Raw genomic sequence first — 23,729 nt, forward strand, 5'->3', positions numbered from 1 at the left:
AAGATAAAGTTGAATATTATGGAATGTGAGCTAGTGCTGGACATAGTATTATTTACTCTGATGATGTGGGTTAAAATCTTTAATGGGACTGAGTTCATGCAAGGGAAGCCCCTGGGTGTGCCAGTGTAGTGCTGATGTTAGATTCTGATTTGGCCAACTGTTTATGCTACTTCAGGGCGAGGTATTTGAGTGTACAGTAGTAGTTGGCCTCATGAGCTAGTAGTGTCAGATTTCTAGGATGTTGGGGAAGTCTCGAGAGAACTGCAAATGTCTCCTGGCATTGACAAATTAGACCATTTTGTTTTCAGTGGATCAACTAAGGTTAAACTTAAACAAATATGAGCAGCTGGGAGATTTTGGAAGAAGCAAGTTGTACACATTCTCAAAAAGAAAAAAAAAAAAGAGAGAGAGAGAAAGAAAAGTCTGTGCTCCCTGAGGAAGGAAGGATGAGGCGTGGAACTCGGAATGGCCCCCTCGGAGGAAGGAAGCAGTTATTTCTCTGCCGTTTTGTTTCTGTTAAGGAATTCCAGAAGTTGCAGGTTGTGGATCATGACCTCTTTTTTTTTTTTTTTTTCTGTTGCTGCTTGCCAGAGGAAGGGAGGGCGGGTGGCCTTTAAATAACACTTTGGCCTTTATGGAAATGTATCAGATGTTCCAGGAGTGAGTCTCACTGCTCGCGCTTGCTCACTGGCGCTCTCACTTTTACTCCATGTTCACTCACTCTGTCCTGACTTGTGTCCTTTCTCTAGGTTATAGTTAACACTCTTCTCGCCTTATATAGCAAGGTCTGGTCGTTAATGTTAACAGAAATCTAACAACAGCGAAGGCTGCCAGATAGCATTAATCAGGCCAGTGTTTGGAATTTCATAAATGCTCTGACTTTGGGTACAAATTGAACATTAAGAACAATATGAAAACTGTCTTCCTTCCTCTCTCTTCTTCTCTCCTCTCCCCCTCCCCAGCCTATCCAGTTTCTCTCCTGTTTCTCTGTGAATTCCTCTGCTCTGCCGTATGCTTGCTGCATTGGAACTTTGTTGATTTTTGCCACGTTTAATTTTTTATTTCTCTGTCTCTCCGTCCACTCCAAGACCACAGGCGGAGCAGCAGCAGCCGGAGCCAGGACTCTGCGGAGGGGCAGGACGGGCAGGTCCCAGAGCAGTTCTCAGGCCTCCTCCACGGCTCCTCCCCGGTGTGCGAGGTGGGGCAGGACCCTTTCCAGCTGCTCTGTACTGCTGGCCAGAGCCATCCAGACGGGTCCCCCCAGCAGGGCGCCTGCCACAAGGCCAGCATGCAGCTGGAGGAGACGGGTGTGCATGCTCCTGGAGCCTCCCAACCCAGTGCCCTGGACCAGAGCAAGAGAGTGGGCTACCTAACAGGCCTGCCCACCACCAACAGCCGCTCACACCCTGAAACTTTGACTCACACAGCATCTCCGCACCCTGGCGGTGCTGAGGAAGGAGACCGGAGTGGGGCCAGGAGCCGAGCCCCTCCCACCAGCAAACCCAAAGCTGAACTCAAACTCAGCCGCAGCTTGTCCAAGTCTGACTCTGATCTCCTGACCTGCTCACCCACAGAGGACGCTACCATGGGGAGTCGGAGCGAGTCCTTATCCAACTGCAGCATTGGGAAGAAGAGGCTGGAGAAGTCACCCTCCTTCGCCTCGGAGTGGGATGAGGTAAGGCCGACGTGACGTCACAGGGAGCTGGGCTAGCCAGGCTGGCCGCAGCCCACCACAGCTCCCCTGCGTGCCAACTGTCAGGCCCAGCTGTCTGGGCAAGGTTGCTCTGGTTCTTTCACTCTGTAACTAATGTGTTTCGGACAATCATAGGAAGAGGCGAGCCTCAGGTAGCGTGGATCACAGAGGACAGGTCCATTAATGGTTAAATTAGCCGGTGGAGGCCCCGGCAGAGCAGGGCTGAGGGAGGGGCAGTTTCTAGAAATGACATGCTGTTTGGAAATATTTGGATCCCATCAGCCCCATTGAGAGAATCATGCTCACCCTGGAGATGCTTAAGATGAGCTGGAGTACTTCCTATGAGTCCTTCAGGAGGAAGAGAGAAGATCCAGGGTTAGTTGAGAGGTGTGATGCGGTGTTTAGGGGAGGACAGGGGGCTTTTCTTTTTTTATATATATAATTTCAACTTTTATTGTAGGTTCAGGGGGTACATGTGCAGGTTTGTTACATGGGTATATTGCATGATGCTGAGGTTTGGGATACAATTGATCTCATCACCCAGGTAGTGGGCATAGTACCCAGTAGTTAGTTTTTCAGCCCTTGCCCCCACTCCCTCCCGTCTCCAGTAGTCCCCAGTGTCTATTGTTGTATCTTTATGTCCATGAGTACCCAATGTTTAAGGGAGAACATGCTGCACTGTTTGGTTTTCTGTTCCTGCGTTAATTCACTCAGGATAATGGCCTGCAGCTGCATCCATGTTGCCTGCAAAGGACACGATCTCATTCTTTTTTACAGCTGCAAGAGGAAGGCTTTTCTAGTCCCTGCTTCTCCATGGTTATTCTTACTGTGCTGTCCTGGAAGGCCAAATACTTCTTCCAGCAGAAGGGTCCTGCCCATCCCACATTCCCAGATTGGTCAGGCAGAAGAGGACTAAGTGGTTCAGGAAACGAAGATTAGGGAGGAGAAAACATTGGGAGTCAGAGGCCCAGTTTTCTTTCATAGCCATTATTAGTTGGAAATATGTACTGAAGTATGTCTCAGTGACCTATGGCATGTCTCGCTGAGCAGAAGAATGTGTTTCTCAAAGATAGGTAAACACCCTGGGAATGTTAAAGTACCACCCTTGCAAGCTTCTTACTGAGTGGAAGCTGCCTTTGAAGTGGACTGGGTCTGTCTCTGAGGAATAATTTCAAGAACTGCATTTAGCTCTTCAAGAGGACGCGAACACTACAGCTGACATGTCCATTTGAACAATCTGTAGACTTAATGCCCTACCCAACTCTATTTGGGTAGGTGCTGGAAAGTTATGTAAACCAAAGCCAATCTGTTTCCAGTGAAGGAACGGTTTTGGGGGCGGGGGCTGTGCTTCCAGCACTACCTCCAGATAAGGTAGAAGATGAAGCTTAAGATTCTGATTAGGCAGAGACAGGAATCCTGTGCAGAAGATTTTCATTGCTTAGTAAACAAAGACTTGGTGAGCCTGTGCTAGATACCTGGCCACTCGTGGAAAATCACTATGAGTGAGATAGCTTGGGGGAGGGGGGTGCCAGGAGATTACACACTGGAGTATGTATATTTGTAGGAATGTGTGCTCTACCTTTGTTTTTTAAAACAGAGTTTTACTAATTTACAGTCAGCTGTAGGAAAAGTTCAAGATAAATTTAAGAGGAGGGCGAAGATAAGTGCAGTGTGCTCTGAAATGGCCGCAGAGGTCAAGAGAGAAAAACATCAGTGACTCTCACCCAGGTCTGAGATTTTTTTAAAAATCAGTGGGTGGGGGAGTGGAGACAGGAGGTATGAGAGGGTGGGAAGAGATTCAGGAACGATCACTAGAGCAGTGGGATTTGACATGGAATTAAAAGACTAAGTCTTATGGTTAAAACCAGATTGAAGCTGGTGGGACGAGGAGAGGTGCGTGGAGAGAGCGGCATGAGCAGAGGCATGGAGCCAGGAAAGCTCAGGTCGTTTGGTTTCTCTAGGGTGCTGAGTGTATGTAAGGGCAGAATGAGAAATAAGGGTAGAAAGCGAGATTTGCACCAGGTAGTGAGAGGGCCTCGAGCATCAGGCCAAGAGATGAGTACGGCCAGCCTTCCATATCCATGGTTTTCTGCGTCTGTGGATTTAGTCAACTGTGGATGGAAATGTTTGGGAGAAAAAAATAAAACAACAATAACAAATAATGCAAATAAAAATACAGTATAACAATTATTTACATATAGCATTTACATTGTATCAGGTATTATAAGGAATCTAGAGATGATTTAGAATATACAAGATGTATGTAGGTTATATGCAATGTTATTTCATGTCAAGGACTTGAACATCCACAGGTTTTGATATCCAAATGGTGTTCTGGAACCAATCCCTTGTGGATACTGAGGGATGACTCCTAGATATGCTATCAAGGCAGTATCTCAGAATCCTTTAAACGGGCTGGAAATCAGCTTTACCAGTCCAATGAATCACCTCTTCCTTATGGCTCCTTCTGAGCGTATGCCCACCCGGAGAGGTCAGCAGTGCTGGCCGATTCTTCACAGGATATTTATGTCCTGTTAACATGCAGCATTTCTGGGCAGTCTTATGGGCTCCACTGTTTCCTCCTGGCCAAGAAATACAAAATCACCTGGGCAAAGCTGGGCTTGAGGTTGGCTGTGTGGGCTCATAAGCCAGTGTCTCTTTGCATCGAGAGGAGGTTCATTTGCTGATATCACCTGTGCAGATAAAGATTGCAGGTGCATGCAATGGCCCAGGGATCTAGATCTATCCAAGATCTAGGTGTTGTGGGCCAGTTCTCTAGTGTGACTGAAATGCAGAAGCCCTGCTACATTTTAAATTTGAAAAAACTTAAAGGCAGTTGAGGTCTTATTGGAAAGAATTCAGAAGATCAAGGTTGCTTACATCCTAAACATTAACAGGGCCCCTTATGTGTAACCCTTCAGTGTTGTTTCTTAGTGATATTGTACTTGGTGTCTGTGGATATCGCTCTCTAAAGAGAAACTCCGAAAGTGTTTCCCCCAGTGATTGGCCCTAAACCCAGGGCCTTGGCAGGCTTTCCTGGAATGGGGCATTAGTTAATGGCTGCTTCCCACCCTATCCCTGACCAGTGCCCGTAGCCTGCTTTGCCATATCCTGTCCTTACTGATGTTTTTCTTTGTTGTCCTTGGACCCCGGGATGTGGGGAACTCTGCTCTGAAGGATCTGAAAGTGCTTGGGCCTAGCTCAGCTCCTCACTGTGAGGCCTGGGGAGGCAGAAGGAAGGCTGTGGGGTGGGAGCCCCTCACGCTGTTCCTAGAAGGAAGTGCAGGACAGCAGATGGGCTCAGGTTCGGGAGTCAGCAGGTCCAGCTTTGAGCCCCAGCTCCACCATCTCCACCTCGGTGCATGGATGACCTCAGTAAGCTCACTGTTGTTGTTCTTATTTGTGAAACTGAGGCAGTTAGATCTGTGTTTCAGAGTGTTTTACCAATTAGAGTTGTGTTTAACTGCCTAGCATAGTTCCTAGCATGCATAAAGTGTTGACTAAGTGGTAGATATTAATGTTACTATTGTGCTTGGAGCTTCTGAGAATGGGAACTGAGGCCTGGAGTGCCTTCAGACCTTAAGAAAGGCAGAGCTCAGGCCGGGCATGGTGGCTCACGCCTGTAATCCAGGCACTTTGGGAGGCCGAGGCAGGTGGATCACCTGAGGTCAGGAGGTCGAGACCAGCCTGACCAAAATAGTGAAACCCCATCTCTACTAAAAATACAAAAATTAGCCGGGCATGGTGGTATGTGTCAGTAGGCCCACCCACTCAGGAGGCTGAGGCAAGAGAACTGCTTGAACCCAGGAGGCGGAGGTTGCAGTGAGCGGAGATCACACCACTGCACTTCAGCCTGAGTGACAGGGTGAGACTCTGTCTCAAAACAAACAAAAAGGCAGAGCTCTTTGCAGGAGGTTCTTTGTTGTTCAGTGGTGGCAGAGTCATGGGGAACCACTGGAGTTCAAACCCTTCAACTGGTGATCCTCCTACACAGCTCTGCCTCACTGCAGGGATGGGAGAGCCCACCCAGCCTGAGAAAGTAGGGCAGGCATCTTCCCCATTGTTCTCATTTGAGAAGTTAACGAGCTTTCTGTTGAACTCCCTGAGAGGAGAAGAGAGATTGGAGAGAAATCTGCAGCCTTCTCTACAATTTATTTTTCAAATATATTCTTCCACATAATGGCCAGCAAATGGCTGGCTGGTTGGTTGGTTGGTTGGTTGGTTGGGATGATGTTCTCCAGTTGGGGAACATGTATGTCTAATAGATCTGGGAGTCATTTTCTCCAAATAGAGACTGCTCTTTATTGTGGGTTAATGCAGCCCTGTTGAACTACCCTGAGCAACTTGACTTCTGAAAGATGGCCTGGTTAAGGTAAACCTCTGTGATCGTATCTGTTAATGACACTAGTGTTCTCCCTATTTTCTATTGTATTTTTGGTGACAAAGAAGTCATAGTTTGCCTTTAAAAGAGCTCAGCCTAAGAGGAGATCTGAATCCAAGCTTCACTAGTTATTTTCTGTGTTCTCCAGTCAAGTCAAAGCACTCTTTGTTGCCTTAATGATGCTTGGGACATAATAGAGGACAAACTGAGGTGTACATAAATAAAACTTTAAAAATATATAGATAAGGAGTGGGAAATTCACCTACATCCCTCCATGCACACTTAACCTCTGTTAACATTTAATACATATCCAAATTTGGCATCTTAGTGTATTTACTAATTATAATTTGCTTTTCTTACCTAGTTACTGCATGTTGTAGATATTTTACCATGACAGCATCAATAAAATCTGGATTCAGACCATCATTCTAAAAAGGCTGTGTTCTCTTATATGGCTATATCATAAGGTTGGTTGGTTTGTTGTTGTTGAAACTGTTCTCCAACCATTAGATGCTGCACAGGTCATTTTCCACCTGCCCTTCAGGTCCAGTTCCTACCCTTTTCTATCTGCCTATGTACATTAATAGGCCAAGGGGTTGTTGGATTGGCTGTGTTCCTCTACTGAAAGCCACCACTCCTGGAGGGACCTTCTCCCAATAGCTGTTCTCTCTGGGTTCTAGTAAATGGTCCCTCCCTTTGACCCTTCTGACCTAAGGCTCCTCATAGTGACTAGCTCCCCTCCCTGCACCTTACCTAAGGCTCCACATTGTGACTAGCTCCCCGCCCTGTGTAAATAATCCCATTATTAAGTTCCTTCAGGTGCACAATTTGTGCCATCTTTTCCTGCAGGGACCCTGAGTGACACAGCAGTTTTTGGCTGTGTTTCTATCAACTCTGAGCAAGCATAGATGGCTGTATGCTGGAGCAGTAAACATGGCTCTAGCATGTAAATTGTAAATTAATCTTCATTTGCAAATGAACTGCAAGGCTTAGATATTGAGAGTGCTGGGAAGCAGGAGAAATTCATCATTTAACTGGAAGCACCAAAGCTGTGGCAGTGGAGTCATGGCGGGACCAGCATGTAGAAAGTTTCTTTCACTCTTTGAATATTGGTTGAAAGGAGTGCAGCTGAAACTGTGACCAAAGGAGGCATTATGCCTCCAGGAAAATCTCACAGAAAAGTATCACAAGCAGCAGTGGTAGCTGTTGGATCAGGCTATAAAGGAAAGGGTGGAAAGATTCGATCAATTAGCGTGGAAGTTGGAGACAAAATTCTTCTGCCAGAATATAGAGGCACCAAAGTAGTTCTAGGTGACAGGATTATTTCTTATTTAAAGATGGTGACATTCTTGGAAAGAATGCAGACAGAAATAAATCACTATTGAAATGACATCACGTGAAGCTGCTCCTTCCACTGAAGTCCTGAAATATTTCATCATATAAATAATTTCCATGTCTGTCTTTATAATAAATTCATAAATTTTATTTAAACTTTCTTTCTTTATAATAAACTAATGATATATAAAGTAATGGCATCCAGTGTCTCTAAAACTTCGTTTTTCTGCACTGATACAGATATTTCCAAATAAAAATATGTAAATTTAACAAAATTAAAAATCCAAAACTTTAAGCCTTTCCCACTTCCTACTATAGGAAAGAAACCTGTTTTCCCTTCATCAAGCTGGCAGTGTCCTCGGCATCTCAGCTGTGTGCTCCTGTGGCAGAATTTCTTTTTTGTGTGTCTTCATCCTCTGTCTCTTGCACAGTGTGAGGTACCCACAGCACACAGAACCAGCACCAATTAACATCTGAGATAAATACCTTGTAGGAAGAACAAAAACGTCTTTCTGGTCATATTGTGGTTTGAATGGATAAAAAGTTTGTGATGACCAGATCAGCCTCCCACCTGCTTTGAATGGGATTGAAGTTTATGAAAGAGAAAACCACAGAAGGCTGTTTCTCTGCTTAGCATAAACATTGGAGTCATTTAAAACTTGACTAAAGGCTTAAATGATAAATTTGTGTTTTGTAATCAGCTTTCATAAATATTAAATAAGTGGGAGATGGGTGAAGAGCAAGGACTTGCTTTGTATGCGTTTTGTATAAGTTGAGAATAATTTCTGGCACAGGATTTTGGGAATGTCCTGGCTTTGTCTGAAATGGTAGTTGAGGAGACCCTTGGCTCTTGAATCCTTTTCCTGAGAAGTGAAGTGGCAGCAACTGGGAGGGCACCCTTTCAGGCCAAGTCCAGAAGTGGCCTCGCTGCCTCGCCCTTTCCAGCTCTGTCCCATTGGAGGCATGATGTCATCAAGAGACAAGCTGATTGGTTCAACTCCGTAGAGGCTTTGGCTGCGTTTAACCCTTGGGGGTTAGGTGTGCAAAAAGAAGAATGTAAAATAAGGAATTTGCATTTCCACTGATGATGACTAAATTTCCCACGCCATATTCTGCAGTGTGCATTGTTCCTCGTTATGTAAACAAGCATGCTGTGTAGTCTTTTGTGCTGAGCAAAGCCCTCCCGCCCTGAAGAAGAATGTGACACTCCTACCTCTGGGGAAAGATTAGGGCCTGGAATGTCTGTTTAAGTTGTTTCCAAGTATACGCAGTAGTCACAACTTTTATCCTAGATGAAACACCCTTTAAATTTCCATTGGGTTTAGGTGGTGTGGTAATATTGAGGTAATTTGTTCATATTTTAAAAATAATCTCATTTATTTTATAGGCAGCCGTAAATAAACAGTTTTGGCCTTTCTATTGAAGTGATTTTTGTTAGCCTAGATTATAGATGTGTATATATGCGTGTGTGTGTATATATATGCAGTGTGTGTGTGTGTATATATGTATGTATATGTGCATTTCCATGGTCTTGATGCTAACAGGAGAAACTCCACAGTGTTGTGAATGAGCGGGAGTTAGTCCTGGCTCTGCAATTGACTGGTGATGAGAAAACTGGTGTGTTCTCTCCCGCTTGCTGGTCCCTTGCTGCCATCATGCCTCTAACTGGACAGGTGCTGGAAAGCAAGGGGAATGCGCCCTCCCTGCCGCTGCCACTTCACTTCCCACCGATGCATCTCCCCATTGCTGCTGTCCCTGTCTGTCACTCATCCGTTTCCCTTTTTCTTTTTCCCTTTGCTCTTTCTCCCCTTTTCTTTTATGCCTTTTTGTCTTTTTTTCTTCCTCCCTACTTTTCTCATTCATTTTTCCTTTTCATTCTTATTTTTACAGGTGGAGTTAAGGATGGGCTTCTCTTCCAGCCTCTCAGCCCTCTGCGCCAGAGGGGTTTTGCTTTTATTTTTTCTTTTTAACATTTTTTCCAGGGTTGACTCACATTTCTATTCTGCACCAGCATTTCTACCACTTGTGGTGTCGGCAGGCTACCACGCACACCGCCAGCCTCGGTCCCCCACTAAACAGCCTGGTTCCCTTTAGCTGCAGCAAGAAGGCGCCATCAAGCCCAGGGAGGGACTTGGGGTATTTGCAAAATCGCCAGCAAAAGGAGAATTTTCCTTTTCTCTCTTTTTTGTTTTGTTACATTTTTTTTTTTAACCCCAGACTGAAAGTTTGGGTGACAATGAATGTAGGTGAATATAGATGAGAGGAATTTGACCTTTATTCCAGTCCATACAAATGCTGAGAATCACAGAAGGAAACATTTTCTGGTATATTCTTTTTATACTTCGGTTGTGGTTTCGTATCTTGTTTTTCTAATAAAGTATCAGGAGGATACAGAGTGCGTGACTTTACATGACTTTTGGAATAATAGTTCATTTTATATTATTCTAAGCAATTGTGTCTGAGAACAAGTAGCGGTATTTTACATAATCAGTAATAATAGTATAAAATTGAAGTATATTTGTATTACAGTTACTCATTCAGCTAATTTGTTGAGCACTTGCTCTTTTCCAGGTAGGCTCTAAGTGCAATGAACAAAACAGACAAATCCTTTTGCCCTCATGGAGCTGTCATTCTAGAAAGCTAGAGAGGAATGAGAATTTAAAAAGAATAAATAGGTAAAAATCATAGTATGTAGTTGATGATGGGAGTGCTTATGAGAACAATACAGCTAAGAACAGGATTAGAGGGTGCGGTGGGAGGAGGGTTGCCATTAGGTGAGTCAGCCAAGGAAGGCCCCTTTGAGGAGGACGTGAGGGAGCAAGCCATGCGTGCTTGGGGTAGGGAGGGAGAAGCAGGAGTGGTTATTGGGCTACTTTCTCTTAATTTCTCCTGTAGGAGAAATTGAAAATTCTACCCTACACTTAATATTGTCTTACAAATATAGCTTATAACTTGACTTTTACTTTTAACTTCCTTTTTCTTTAGTCATGATTGCTACCTGTGGCCTTTCTCATCTTGGTTTTTTCCCTTGATTTCTTTATTTTAAGCTGTTGGGTGCATGCTTTTAAACATGTGTTTAAAAAAACACACATTTTTAAAAAGCTGTTGACCTAGAATGAAATCAGAATTTCTCAAACTTGATCATTGTTCTTGTTGTCATCCTGGGCAAGGATGTTGGGTGAGTTCTGGCGGAGGGGCTGGGTTATAGGTCATTGTCTTAGGAAATGCCTTTCCATGAGCTCATTGCATACTCAAGGCAGAAATAAAATCTGAAAACCAGGATCGTGAAGCAAAGGGAAGAGAATTCAAAATCGCTAAGACCAGAAGATGGCCAGAAATCTCGGAAATGGGAGGTCCAGTGAGGGAGGCCGACTGACTGGGTGTTCATGGAGGCAGCGAAGGTGAGTTCAGGGTATGCCACCACCACTTGGAACACAGAAATGGTGCTAATGTCCTAAAAGAGCATTGACCACAAATAATTCGCCCCAATGAATCTTAAGTACATCCTCTCAGGAGCCAGACCCATAGGTAATTACAACCAGTAAGAGAGGGAGATGCTGGCGGCCTCAGACATTCTCTGACCCTGAGTGGACTTCGGGGACATCAGGGTAGAGGAAGCTTCTTAGAGACCAGATACGAAGGTGGTCTGTGTATGTGTGCACGCATGTGTGTATATATATCCCAGAGAACTTTAATTTGTTTAGAGATGTGCTATGCGGTCGGAGTGGCAGCCAGACACTGGGGGATAGGATTTTTATTATATAGGACTCCGAGAAAACAATTAATCTGGACCTCATTTTCACTTCCTTTGAAATGTGTGACCCTCAGAAACAACACAGGCTCTTTTCCTGACCCCCAGTGTTATGCCAACATCCTCAAAGATGTGCTCTCTGACCTCAACTCTGTTTTCATGGACAACTACCCTCCCTGCCTAGGGTTCCTTTGTCCTGCTTTCTTCTCCATAGATGTTTCCTTTTGATGCTATCAGGTGAGTAGCCAGTGGGTAAGAAGCATGCCTGTGGCCTGTAGCTGCTGGGCAGGGCCAAGATGCTGAGCGTATCTTTCCCAGGCATCCTACCCTTGCTCACAAGCTCTAATGGCCCAGTCTCTGGCGCCACAGGGCCCACCTGTCCATAACTCAAGGCGGCCTGTTTATTTGCCTGGACAGGTGGAAAACTGCCTAAGCTCAGTAGGGGCCTACAAATGACAATTTGTCTGGCAGTCTGTTCTTGGCTGTCCTGATTTAAACAGGCAGGAAGCCATTGTAAACTCAGCTAAAAAGTTGTGGTTTGTGTAAATGTTCTGGTTCCTTTCCTGTCCACTTTGGATCTAGTTATTTTCAACAGAAGTTCCCCCAAAAGCATGGAAGAGCCTTATATCCGTTGTGCAGTGGGCATAAAGTCCTGGTTTTGCAGCTGGGGCCCTCTGTACTGGGCCAAAGGACAGTGAAGAACGCCATGGAACTTGGGTGCGGTGGCAGAGGACTGGCATCCCATCTTCACACTGTACTTCAGGGGTGGAGATCTCCCAGCCTCAAGGTCTTAGGCTGTTTCTGTGTCCTTGGAGGGAATATTTATCTTACTCCATATCTAACTGTATGTAGAAATCTAGACAAAGCTAACCCTAGAAATGGAATGTTTATGCCCTAGGGATTTTGTATTTTTTAAATTATAATACCTGAATCTAGGTGAAATTTTAAAGACACTAAAGACTATATAGTGAAAAATAAGTCTCCCAGATTCCCGGTTCTTCTCCCTGGTGTTTTGAATATCCTTCCAGAAATATTCTCTGCATATAGAAGCATTTCTGACATGTTAAGCATTTTTCTTTTTAAAAGACAAAATGGTGCTGTCTCATGTGTATTGCTCTGAACCTTGCTTTTTTCATGTAATAGTAATTTTTGGAAAATCATTCTAATTAAGTACATGAAGAGTTTTCTTTTTTATTGTTCATAATATTCCGTGGTGTGCATATACTATCATTTATTTTTGTTTCTTGTAGATGGACATTCTACATGTTACCAGGCTTTTACTGATTAAAGCATTGCTGCAATGCAAATCCTTGTACAGAGTCATTGTAAGATGTTTCCAGAAGCTGAACAGCTGTGTGAAAGAGTTTGTGCGTGTTAAATTTACTTTTCTACCCACAACATGTAAACACCTTATCAACATGGGGGTGGTCAGCCTTTTAGTCTCTTTTTGGTTAACAGATTGGTAATGTTATCTTGGGTTAGTTTTAAAGTGTGTTTCTTATTATGAGTGACACTGGCATCTCTTTACATGTTTACAAAACACTATTTTCTAGATTCCTTTTCTCTCTCTCTCTTTTTTTTTTTAATGTTGTTATTGAATTGATCTCTTTCTTACTAATTTGTAGAAGATCTTTATATTTGGAAAAAATCAGCCCTTTATCTGTGATATAATTTGTCTTTTGGCCTTGTGGCATTTTTATGTGTTTTTTTTAACATGTAGAAATTTAGAATTTTTATAGTTGAATCTATCAATCTTGTATGACTTCTGCTTTTTTTTTTTTTTTTTTTTTGAGACAGTCTTGCTCTGTCACCCAGGCTGGAGTGCAGTGGCACAATCTCGGCTCACTGCAACCTCTGTCACCTGGGTTCAAGCAATTCTCCTGCCTCAGCCTCCTGAATAATTGGGATTACAGGCATGTACCACCACACCCAGCTAATTTTTGTATTTTTAGTAGAGACAAGGTTTCACCATGTTGGCCAGGCTGTTCTCAAACTCCTGACCTCAGGTGATCCACCCACCTGGGCCTCCCAAATTGCTGGGATTACAGGCGTGAGCCACTGCGCCCAGCCAACTTCTGCATTTTGCATCCCAGTTAAGAAGACTTTCCTTACTCTAAGATTATAAATATATGTATATTATTTGTATATATACATTATATATAATTACATTATATATATTACATATACATATATAATTACATATATAATATATACTTATATGTAATATACAAATATATATTATTTGATTACAAATATATTTTATATATATATAGTTACACATTCTATATATATACACACACACACACAAACACATAATTTCCTCCTAGTAGTTTGTGGTTTCATTTTTCAGGTGTAAATCTTTGTTTCTTCGGAATTCATTTTGCTATGAGGCGTGCTAGGCATCCTGTTGATTTTTAGCAACAATTTGATTCAGCCCACTGTTTGATTCAGTTTTCCAGGTGAAGAAACTAAAGCTTTGAGAGCTGAAATGACTTGCCTACGATGTTAGGGTTGATAAATGAGGGAAACCAGCTGAAACTACATCTTCTAATACACAAGACTGTATTTAGAATATAGGTGAGCTAAACCTTTATTTTGGCATTAATTAGCAGTTACTTTTCATTTCCTCTTGTTTCAACCCAAATTATTGCAGCATTAGCTTACTCTTTCCCTCTAACTGCAGACAAAAATATTTCTCTTTGTTTACGAAGGAAAGCAACTTAGGAAAGGCGTCTCTTGGGAGAAGCATGTGTTTCCTTTTTACTATAATATTAAGACTCAAAGCATTTCTTCCCTTTACTGCTTTCTAAGATGGGGGGCTGTTAGCTTTTTCTTTTGTGACTTGAAAAGTGAGGCGATGATTTCCAGCAAATTCTGAAATTCGGAATTTGGAAGGAATCCTAGTTACCACGTGGTCCAGCTCCCTTATGAACAAAGTCACTTCTGTGTTGTCTAAAAGTGATCTTCTTTACCACTATACTTGACTGGTTTAAAAATAATAATAGTAACTAAATAAATAAATAAAAATGATCTTCCAACTTTTGCTCGTAAACCACAAGTAACCCCCTCTGCCATCCACCATTACGTCTATGAAATAATGAAAAATCCTTTCTCATATCCAGCTAAAATCTGTGACTTCCACTCCATCAATTCTGGTTTTACCTTCTTGGTAGGTCATGCACGCAGTCCTCCATAATAGTTGTTCAGATATTTGAAGCTACAATTATGTCCTCCTACCCTCAAACCTTCTCATTTCCTTGCCAGGCACCCCAGTTTCTTCTCTCTCACCTCAGATGGCTTATTTTCAAACTGCTTTTGTCTTGGCCCTTTGGTGAACATCCTCTTAAAATTGTATGACATTGTTACAGATGCTTGTATATGATGTACATTGCATGGTACACTATGATGAGATTTACATGTCGCAGGCCACGTGATAATGCTTCATCAAGGGGTTTGATGGGCTTCTTAGTCTCCTGAAAACTTAAGGGTTCAATCTGTCAGTGAGCCCAAGTCAAAGACAGTGTGCACAATGCTTCCAGAGGTACCACAACCTCCATCAGGAGGCCATACAGAAAGCGGTTCTGTGGAGTGGAAGTGCTTGTTGCCTTTTAAAGCTTTATCCTGTGGTTTCTGCCCTGGAGATACAGCTCAGCCTCTCCCCTGTTGTGCTTTTTTGGCAAAATCAATATAGCTTTTCCCTGTGCCCCATCACATAACAGTGACTCTACCTACTCTCCACCCAACAGCATAATGGCCTGCTCTGGGCCCATGAGACTTGCTCAGGCATTTTTTAGCAGCTACATGACTCACCATAACTTTAATTTGCAGGTAAAGATGCTTTTGTACCAATTTTTCATTTGAAATCAATAGGACAGATGAGTCCTGGGAAAGCCTATGTTGTCTAAATGACCCTGAGCTAGGCCTTGTAAAGGGTCACTCAAGTCCCCTTGTGCTCTTGACCAGAACCCTTCCTCTTCTCTCCATTTTGTGCCAGTCACCAGGGTTTCCTTCCAAAATCTCTTCCCTCCATTCACACTCACCTATCTGGGATCCTCAGCAGCCACCACCTCAGTATCTCCCTGCTTGCCTCTGGGCTTCTCTAGCTCCTCTTACTTGTGGCTGCCTTACCATGTTCCTCAAATATTTTGTGTTATCCTCCCTTGACTAAAAACGTCCTTGCAGTTGGGCGCGGTGGCTCGAGCCTATAATCGCAGCACTTTTGGGAGGCCGAGACGGGCGGATCACGAGGTCAGGAGATCGAGACCATCTTGCCTAACATGGTGAAACCCTGTCTCTACCAAAAAATACAAAAAACTAGCCAGGCGAGGTGGCGGACACCTGTAGTCCCAGCTACTCGGGAGGCTGAGGCAGGAGAATAGCGTGAACCCGGGAGGCGGAGCTTGCAGTGAGCTGAGATCGTGCCACTGCACTCCAGCCTGGGCCACAGAGTGAGACTCTGTCTCGGGGGAAGAAACAAAAACAAAAACAAAACAAACAAAAAAACGTCCTTGCTTCCCTATTGCTATGGTTCAGAGTGCAGACTCCTTAGCCTGGAGTGCATGATTCGCCAGAGAATGAGCCCATGGCCCAACCTCTGTAACTGGCCTTCTCTTTCATCTCATACCCTATTTTTCCAGCTCAGTTAATTCCTATACTCACTGTTTTCTCCTACACATTGGTTTATACTATTCTCCCTACTGGGGTGGCTTTCTCCACTTCTTTTTGTTGAAATTCCACTCTTAATTAGAGGCTTAGTCATTCATTCACCACACTTAGGGAGAGCCTACTGTGTGCTTAAGCTGGGCATACAGAAGTGAAATTGTAAACCAACATGCAGCTTTTGAGGGACTTAGACCCTAAAGGGAGAGATAGGTATTAAATAAGTCCAAATAAAAATATGACCCCAAGCAAAAATAAGTGCTCTTGAAGAAAAAGAGCAGAGTGCTGGGCAAGGTGTGGGAGGTGCGGCGAGGCCCCATTAGACGAACTGGCCCTGAGGCCTCTCTGCAGTCAGGCTTAGGGAGACTGAAGGAGCTCAGTAGCCCAGTAAACAGTGATGCGGCTCAGGAGAGGATGGGGTCAAGTCTCTGTCTGCCGTAAAACCTGCCCCCTTGCACTTTGAGCTTGAGAGGTCTTTCCATCAGCAGCTCTTTCCGCTGGCACTGCATGCTTTGCTACTCTTGTTTGTGTGCATGGTCCTTCTCCCCTGTCAGATGAGAGACCTTTTCCAGAGTAGTAATCACAGTTCATTTTCACAAGCCCTCCAGCTCCCCAGCCCTAAATGGGTACTTAGAAATGCAAGGCCTTGATTAAGGGCCTCAGAAGGATGTGGGATGTCCTGAGTCCTTAAAATGTCATGTTTTCCCCCAAAGAACTCAAGGTATGGATTGCTAAAGACGTGCTCCGCTTGGGCATAGATAGATACCTGTTTTTCTTCTTTTTGAAGGAGATACAATAATTAAGCCCTTCTCCTTTACCTCGCCCTTAAATTTGGAATTTTATTTTCTTTTTCTTTCTTTAGTAATAAGGTAAAGAGCCCTTTTATGCCACAACTTAGGGATTCTAAAGCATATTCAGAATAATTTGCTTCATGGATGTGAGCACAGAAATTTGCAGATTTTGGGAGACATATACTGAATGTCTTATGACTTTCTCAATTAATAAATTAATCCTCCCTCACCCATTTTTTAAAGGTAAAAATATTTCACTAAAACAAGCTGGTTTGGAAAGGGGGAGATGAATTTGGCATTTAAATGTCAAATGCATGTTTTAAGCTAACTTCATTCATTGCCCGGTCCTGCCTCCATACATAATTAACATTTATAAAGAATGCAGATAGAATCCCCCTTGATAATGTCACATTGGTGTTAACAGTCTTTCTGCTTCTAAGTATCATATATGTAAGTCAAGAACAGAAATAGTTTGGACAGTTCTTGGCCCCTATTATTCCAAATTAGATTGAGAGAAGAAAAGAACCAAACCAGATATGGTATATTTTTGTTAAAATGTCAGCTCCTGCTGGGGTAGCTCCGTATGTTCCCACAGGTCTCCAGAAGGACTTGCTGTAGCAGAGCAAAGCAGAACTAAACAAATCCTCAGCTGGGTCCATGTGCTTACAGCCATTACGGGCCTTATAGGCATTTAGTAGAGGAGAGAGTTCACATCTCAGACGTGTAGGATGCTGGTGGAATTCATTGGGTTAAAGAAAAAATTTCCAAGGCCCATTTTTTAAGAATCGAAAATATTACTGCTGATCCTGAAATAAGGTCTTTGATGAGTCTCTCCTGTTGGGGTATTAACCTAGAGGTCTGGCCATGCTCCAGTTCAGATAACGCTGTGTCTCTGTACTAAATTCTTCCTGTAGGTTCAATTAGATTTTGGCCTTTTTTCATCTTGGGCAACAACTCAAGAACTGCCCATTTCTAAGGCAGGAGCTTAGTGATGGATGCATTTGTTTCACTGCTGACAAAGATTTCAATGTAAAATCTGCCAGCCCCTTGAGGATGGAAACACAGATTGATCTCAGTGAAGAACGAGTCTATTGGTTCTCGTGCAGAGATGCATTAACGTCTCTCTGTGCTCTGGAAGGGGTTCACTTCCCCAGGTGGACCTGAGCAGGCTGGATGTTGCAGCCTATTCAGCGGCAGGATCGGGTCCTGTTCCTGGAAGAGAACTCCACTAAGGTACTTGTTAGAAGTCATCAGTGGTGTTAACACTCAGGTTCCTTTGGTCAATGGTTCCACAAAGCAACATTTCCTCAGCACCCACTATTACCGGGCTTTCAACTGCTGTATGTGGCATTATGAGAACATAATGTTGCAGGTTTAGGTTTGCTGTGTACTTTTTACCAGGGGTGTATCTGTGTGTCTACTGATGAATTTCTTAGAGGTGTATTAGTTTGCTACCTTGGTACCTTTTGCCACTTAGTTTTGCTTTCTCCTTTTTAAGGAATAGCATGTGTGTGTGTGTTTCATTGCAGCGATCCACTGCAAATTGTGTATAAGCTTTTGTGGGTGTTTTTCTATTTTGACATCACCATAAGTGTTTTGGTTCTTTTTCTTGAATGTTTGTTCTCTGTCTGGAGTCAAACCCGAGACAGACTTGGAAAGTGAATAGTGTGGGATCAGCTCTCCCACAGTCACTAGCCCCAGCCAGCCTTGTTTCTCAGGGACAGCCTAAGTGGCACTGGGGAAAGCAAGTGGACCTGCAGGGCACTCATTGACGTTAGTCAGAGCATCTGAAACAAGAAATTACAAGATTCCCGGGTCTAGACCCGGCTTATGGGAAGTTCTGTCTGCATCCGGGGAGCACCATGTACCTCTGTCAAATTTGTGGCTGTGCCTTTTAGTTTAGTTTAGACAGTGCCTCTCACTTAACATTAATTAAAAAACAGTTTTAAGCCTTTGTAGGCTTGGTATTACTCAGGCCAGTATCATTGTATCATTTGCTAAATTTTATGTAATAAGGTAATTGTGTCTATATTTCTTCACTGTTGTGCTAGAAAAGGAAATGAAACATCATAAATCTGAAGTGAGCATGGTCAGAGGCAATCGGATCTACAAAAGTGAGGCTGAAGAGAGGAAGCCTGAGCTGAGTGATGATTGATCCCTGTGACATCACAGAAGGACACATGAGCTAAGGACAGCCTTGATCACGAATCCTGGCATCCTGAGCCAAAACCCAGATGCAAAAACTTGAAGGGGATATTTTACAACAAGTGAGGGAAACAGCTCTCTTGACATTGGTGGTGATAGCCTGCGGGACTCATTACCCGTGAGTAAGTGGTGGATGTTGGCTTGGGAACGGCCTCGCCCTGAGTAACAGGCAGAAACGCGCTGGCGGGCCTCCCTGGAGCCCTGTTCTCAGCTGCACTGCCAGTGGCTGAGCGGGCTGGCCTGGACCGTGCGCTTTACTTTATCAGCAGGTATTTACTAGGTGCCAATTATGTGTCAGGCTTGGTGCTAGGTGATGGGTGCAGGGAGTAGAGTTAAAGGACACAGTTCCTTCTCTTAGGAAGTTTCCTTGAAGGAAGTCAAGTGGCTCCTGAATTCTATCTAAAAAAGGCTTAAGAGAAGCAGTCTGGTTGAAGTAGGGGCTGGGGGCTCGTCTGAATGATGTGCTTCACTGTTTGGCTTTGTTTTACCTGTTTTATGTCTTAGATCAACAAAAAGAATTTCTAAAATACACTTTTATTTATACCTTAAATAAGACTAAGAAAACATTAGTTGTTTATATGTAAAAGCATTTGTTTTTGTTTTTTTGTTTTTGTTTTTTTTTTTTGGTGTTGGCTTGGCAGGAGGCTGTTGAGCTTATAGGTGGGTAAATGTGCCCCATCCCCTGGGTACCCCTCTTGACATGGCCATTACTGGCCTCTGTTTCCACCTGTTTATCCCTCATGTCACATTGACACATGGGTCTCCTAGATGTTTGTTTTGAGTTCTACCTCAAGCCTGGCTGCAAACTGCTTAGAGGTTGCCAACCTGGGTGAGTCAGGAATCAGCCTCACTTCTCGGTTCCACAGCTGATTTATTAGTCATCCCTGCATATCAGTTTGTCTGTCTGTTAAACAGAATAAAACAAGAGTGTTTCCTGCCGGTTCCCTGTGGAGTGTGGCAGGCCAGTGCTTGTTGGCTTCATTCAGAAACCAGGCCTCTTGGAAATACAGAGCAGTGTCCTCAGTGACTGCCCTTCACAGGTGGCTGCCCCACCTCTCTCCGCTTGCCTCCTGCTTTACATTCAGAGCAGGAAAGCTGTTAGCACAAGGTTCATTTAAAACCCCAGTTGAGGAGGTTATCATAGCATCCTTAATTCTAGTGAATGGCTCTGGTTTTCCCTTCAGCAGTTGGAGTGATTAAATGTCATAATATATCAAGGGAGTACCAATTATGAACATAGATTTCATGCTGGGTGCTTTTACATTCTTTGGTTGGTGTTGGGCATAGTACTAACTTACCTTGGCAGCACCTTTAATTGGGGCATTCATGAGTTGAATTGGACTCTGAGCAGCTGGAAGGGTCTGGGACTGAGGACTGCTGCCAGGGCTTCACCTGTCCTGTCACAGTTGGCCTGTTGGGGCATCTAGGATCGGCGTCTAGGATCTTACTCACGTTTGACTTCATGCTGCCCAGGCGATGAGGCAGAATATTTTTGCTTTGAGCTGTGATGCTGCGTTGGTTTTCATTGTAAAACATCAGAGTCAGAAGGTTCCCTAAGTGTGAGTTCTCTCGTTACAGGTTAGGAAACTGAGCCCATTAAGGATGTGACCCTACTCAGAGTCTCATGAGACCTTTGACAGCGTCCAAACCTCTGCTGCATAGCAACATCTTTGGCGCAGACTGGGTACTTGATACCCACTTGTTGAATAAATTAGCAAACCCAGGTCTCTCGAGATTTGTTTAACAGTTATGTCAACTTTTTTTTTGGTTTAAACTGTCCACATACCAAATCTGGTTTTGGTTCAGTGACTGATCTAGGGTGTTAGAGGATTCCGCCGGTTTTGTAGAAACAGTAGACAGACTGGTCAGCCTTTCATGTTGCTAATGCTGAGTGGCAAATTTAACCCTATAGTTCCTTCTTTCTCTCATGTGGTATCTTAAAGCAGTGGTTCTCAAAGGGCAATTGCAGACCAGCAGCATCACTGTCCCTGGGAACTTGCTAGAAATGCAAATTCTTCCCTCCTGCCCCAGGCCTTCTGAATTAGAAACTCTGGGGCTGGGGCCCGGTAATGTTTTTACAGGCTCCTCAGGTTTGAGAGGAGGTTTGAGAACCAAGGCTGAGGTTTGAGAACCAAGGCTTTAAGAGCCAGGTCCTAACAGTGTTCCCTCTACTCGTGAATAGACTGTGCATGTGAGCGCCCAGTTATGAACACGCAAGAACCAGGCATGGGATTACATAACACTAGCAATCAAATAAAATGTAATGCAAGTTTTATCTGACATAGTTAATATATACATGGTAGTTCCTGTGCCAGTGGTAATTAGGCAAATGAAAAGTAGTTCATATAAATGGCCATAATGAATATTACCTAGGCAAATCAAGTTTTTATAGTTTTTCCCTATAGCTTTTTAGCAGTCATTACTGTTGCTAGCAGTCATTACTGTTGGTGACTTCCCTAATTACACAGATGTACATTCTTCACTCACAGAAATATACTCATTCATATATGAAATTCTGGCTCAAATTTCCCAATTGTTAGGATTCCCTGTGACCACCTATCTCTGGTTGAGTTTTAAAATCTCAAAAGCAGGATTTAAATGCAAATAGCTTATTTGGGAGGTGATCCCAGGAAGCACTGGTAGGGGAGTAGGGGAGTGAGAAAGAAAGGAAACCAATAAAGGATTTGTTATCAAGCAGGTTACCCCTTGGGCCCTGGGGCTTAGACCTGCTGCGGAAGTCTGGGAGACTGAAACTTACTTTAGATCAAGGGAGCTGGGGTATTTATCTACCACTTCCAGTCAGTCTGGATGAGGGCTGCTCACCTAGTGGGAGTAGGGACAGGACATTAATTCCCTCTCGCTTTTAGTCTACCCAGTGTACAGGTAGGTCTAGAGGGCTCTGGCAGCCTGAGAGAATCCTCAGAGTCACAGGTGCTTGCAGTTGGAAACTGGCAGATAGGAGGGTTTAGAAATGACGAATGCATATTGTCTACTTTACCACCCATTAGTGGTCCTGGGCTGGGGCTTCTCAGGCTTTCATGTGTACACTGCCCCCAGGTCTTTGAGGCGCACCAGTGCTGTCACTCTTGGCACAGGAAGGGTTTTCCCTGGGGTTCCTGTTCTGGAGGGGACATGGGCAGGCAAGCACTCGGGGGCTGAGAGCAGCTGCCAAGGGTGGTGGCAAGAAAAGGGAGAGGGCACTATGAGAATAGACTCTGGGTCTCAGAGTCTGGGCCAGGGACAGGGCAGGATGGAGTGAATGAAAAATCCTGGGGCACACAGATGGCTGGTATCAGGTCTATTTGTCTCTGGGGGAGGAGAAAAGGAAAGCAGAGGGTTCTGGGCACTGGTAAGAGGAATAGAAGGCAGAAGAGAAACTTAAATTTCTTGCCAGCATGTGCCTTTCCTCTAACTGCAACCCACACCCCCACCTTGTCCTACTGTTGTTTTCCATTTTCTCTAGGTTGAGAGAACTGTCAGAAGCCAGTCAGGCTGGGAAGAAAGGGAGCTTTATGCCTGGCCTCCCTGTGGGTGGGTCCGCTGGCATGTTGTTTGCGTGCCACAGTGGTGAAGATGGGGAAACTGGAACTGTGCATTCTTACTGAGATAGTCCTCAATACAGTTTCAACCGGTCCATGATGAAAGGAGAAAGTTAAGGACAGTGAAGAGTGCTGTGATGGTGCTGATGGTATTTGATTGCCAACCACCTTTATTCTGATTATGTTCATTCTTTCCCTTTTTTTAATTTTATCTTTTTAGAGACAGGGTCCCACTCTGTCGCCCAGGCTGGAGTGTAGTGGTGTGACAACAGCTTACTATAACCTCAGATTCCTGGGCTGAAGTGATCCTTCTGCCTCAGCCTCCCCAGTAGGTAGGACTATAGGTGTGCACCACCATGCCTGGCTGTTTTTGTTTTTGTTTTTTTGTAGAGACAGGGTCTCGCTGTATTGCCCAGGCTGGTCTTGAACTCCTGGCCTCAAGAGGTCCTCCTGCCTCAGCCTCCCAAAGCACTGGGATTAAAGGCACGAGCCATGGCACCTGGCCTTTTTTCTTTTTTCTATGCTTCCGTTGTTCTTTCTTTTATAAAACAAAGGAATAGTTTTCGTGTTGATTGTTAAATGTTTTTCTCTATTAAATTTATTTTGAAATAATAATAGATTCACAGGAAGTTGTAGAAATAGTACAGAGAGGTCCTTTTTTTTAGTACCCCTCACCTAGTTTCTGCCCATGGTACTATATTATTTAACTCTAATACAATACCAAAACCAGGAGATTGACTGTGGAACAATCCACACACCTTATTCACGTTTCACCAGTTTTGCATGTACTTGTGTGTGTGTGTGTGTGTGTGTGTGTGTGTGGGTGGGTGGGTGGGGGGGGGTTATATGCATTTTTATCATGTGTAAGTTCATGTGATCACCCCCACAATCACGATGCAGAACTATTCTTTCACCACAAAGATCTCCCTCATACTTTTTGTTTTTTTTTTTTTTGAGATGGAGTTTTGCTCTTGTTGCCCAGGCTGGAGTGCAATGGCGCGATCTCAGCTCACTGCAACCTCCGCCCCCTTGGTTCAAGCGATTCTCCTGTCTCAGCCTCCCGAGTGGCTGGATTACAGGCCTGCGCCACTACACCTGGCTGATTTTGTATTTTTAGCAGAGACGTGGTTTCTCCATGTCAGTCAGACTGGTCTTGAACTCCCGACCTCAGGTGATCCGTCTGCCTCAACCTCCCAAAGTGCTGGGATTATAGGCGTGAGCCACCATGCCTGGCCCATCCTGTTAATTTTTAAAGTCATTTCCCTTGGTAAAAAGTTGACAGCTTTATAACATTTCTGTTTCTCCCAGTTAGGAAGGAAAATGGCCCAAAAACTTACCAAATTAAGGGGTCACTGCCACTTGTGTCCCTGTTGAA

General features: G+C 44.0%; 3 protein-coding genes and 1 pseudogene across 10 annotated transcripts in view; 2 read left to right on the forward strand and 2 right to left on the reverse strand.

Moving 5' to 3' along the window:
* Positions 1 to 23,729, reverse strand: part of RPS10 (ribosomal protein S10) — a 624,010-nt gene that overhangs the window by 590,759 nt on the left and 9,522 nt on the right. The window lies entirely within an intron of this gene.
* TAF11 (TATA-box binding protein associated factor 11) overlaps positions 1 to 23,729 on the reverse strand; it is a 322,409-nt gene that overhangs the window by 132,233 nt on the left and 166,447 nt on the right. The window lies entirely within an intron of this gene.
* ANKS1A (ankyrin repeat and sterile alpha motif domain containing 1A) overlaps positions 1 to 23,729 on the forward strand; it is a 192,227-nt gene that overhangs the window by 120,539 nt on the left and 47,959 nt on the right. For 7 of the 8 annotated variants that reach the window (XM_050787564.1, XM_050787560.1, XM_050787558.1 and 4 more), the window contains one exon: positions 1,089 to 1,675. In XM_050787564.1, the coding sequence (XP_050643521.1) occupies positions 1,089 to 1,675 (587 nt within the window). Of the gene's footprint in view, positions 1 to 1,088; positions 1,676 to 1,707; positions 5,069 to 23,729 lie in introns of those variants that run through there. The other variant, XM_050787565.1, reaches the window with a different exon arrangement.
* Positions 5,075 to 13,272, forward strand: LOC126952825 (10 kDa heat shock protein, mitochondrial-like; annotated as a pseudogene).

The sequence above is a fragment of the Macaca thibetana genome, chromosome 4 (genome assembly GCF_024542745.1).
Source record: "Macaca thibetana thibetana isolate TM-01 chromosome 4, ASM2454274v1, whole genome shotgun sequence".
Classification (NCBI taxonomy): domain Eukaryota; kingdom Metazoa; phylum Chordata; class Mammalia; order Primates; family Cercopithecidae; genus Macaca; species Macaca thibetana.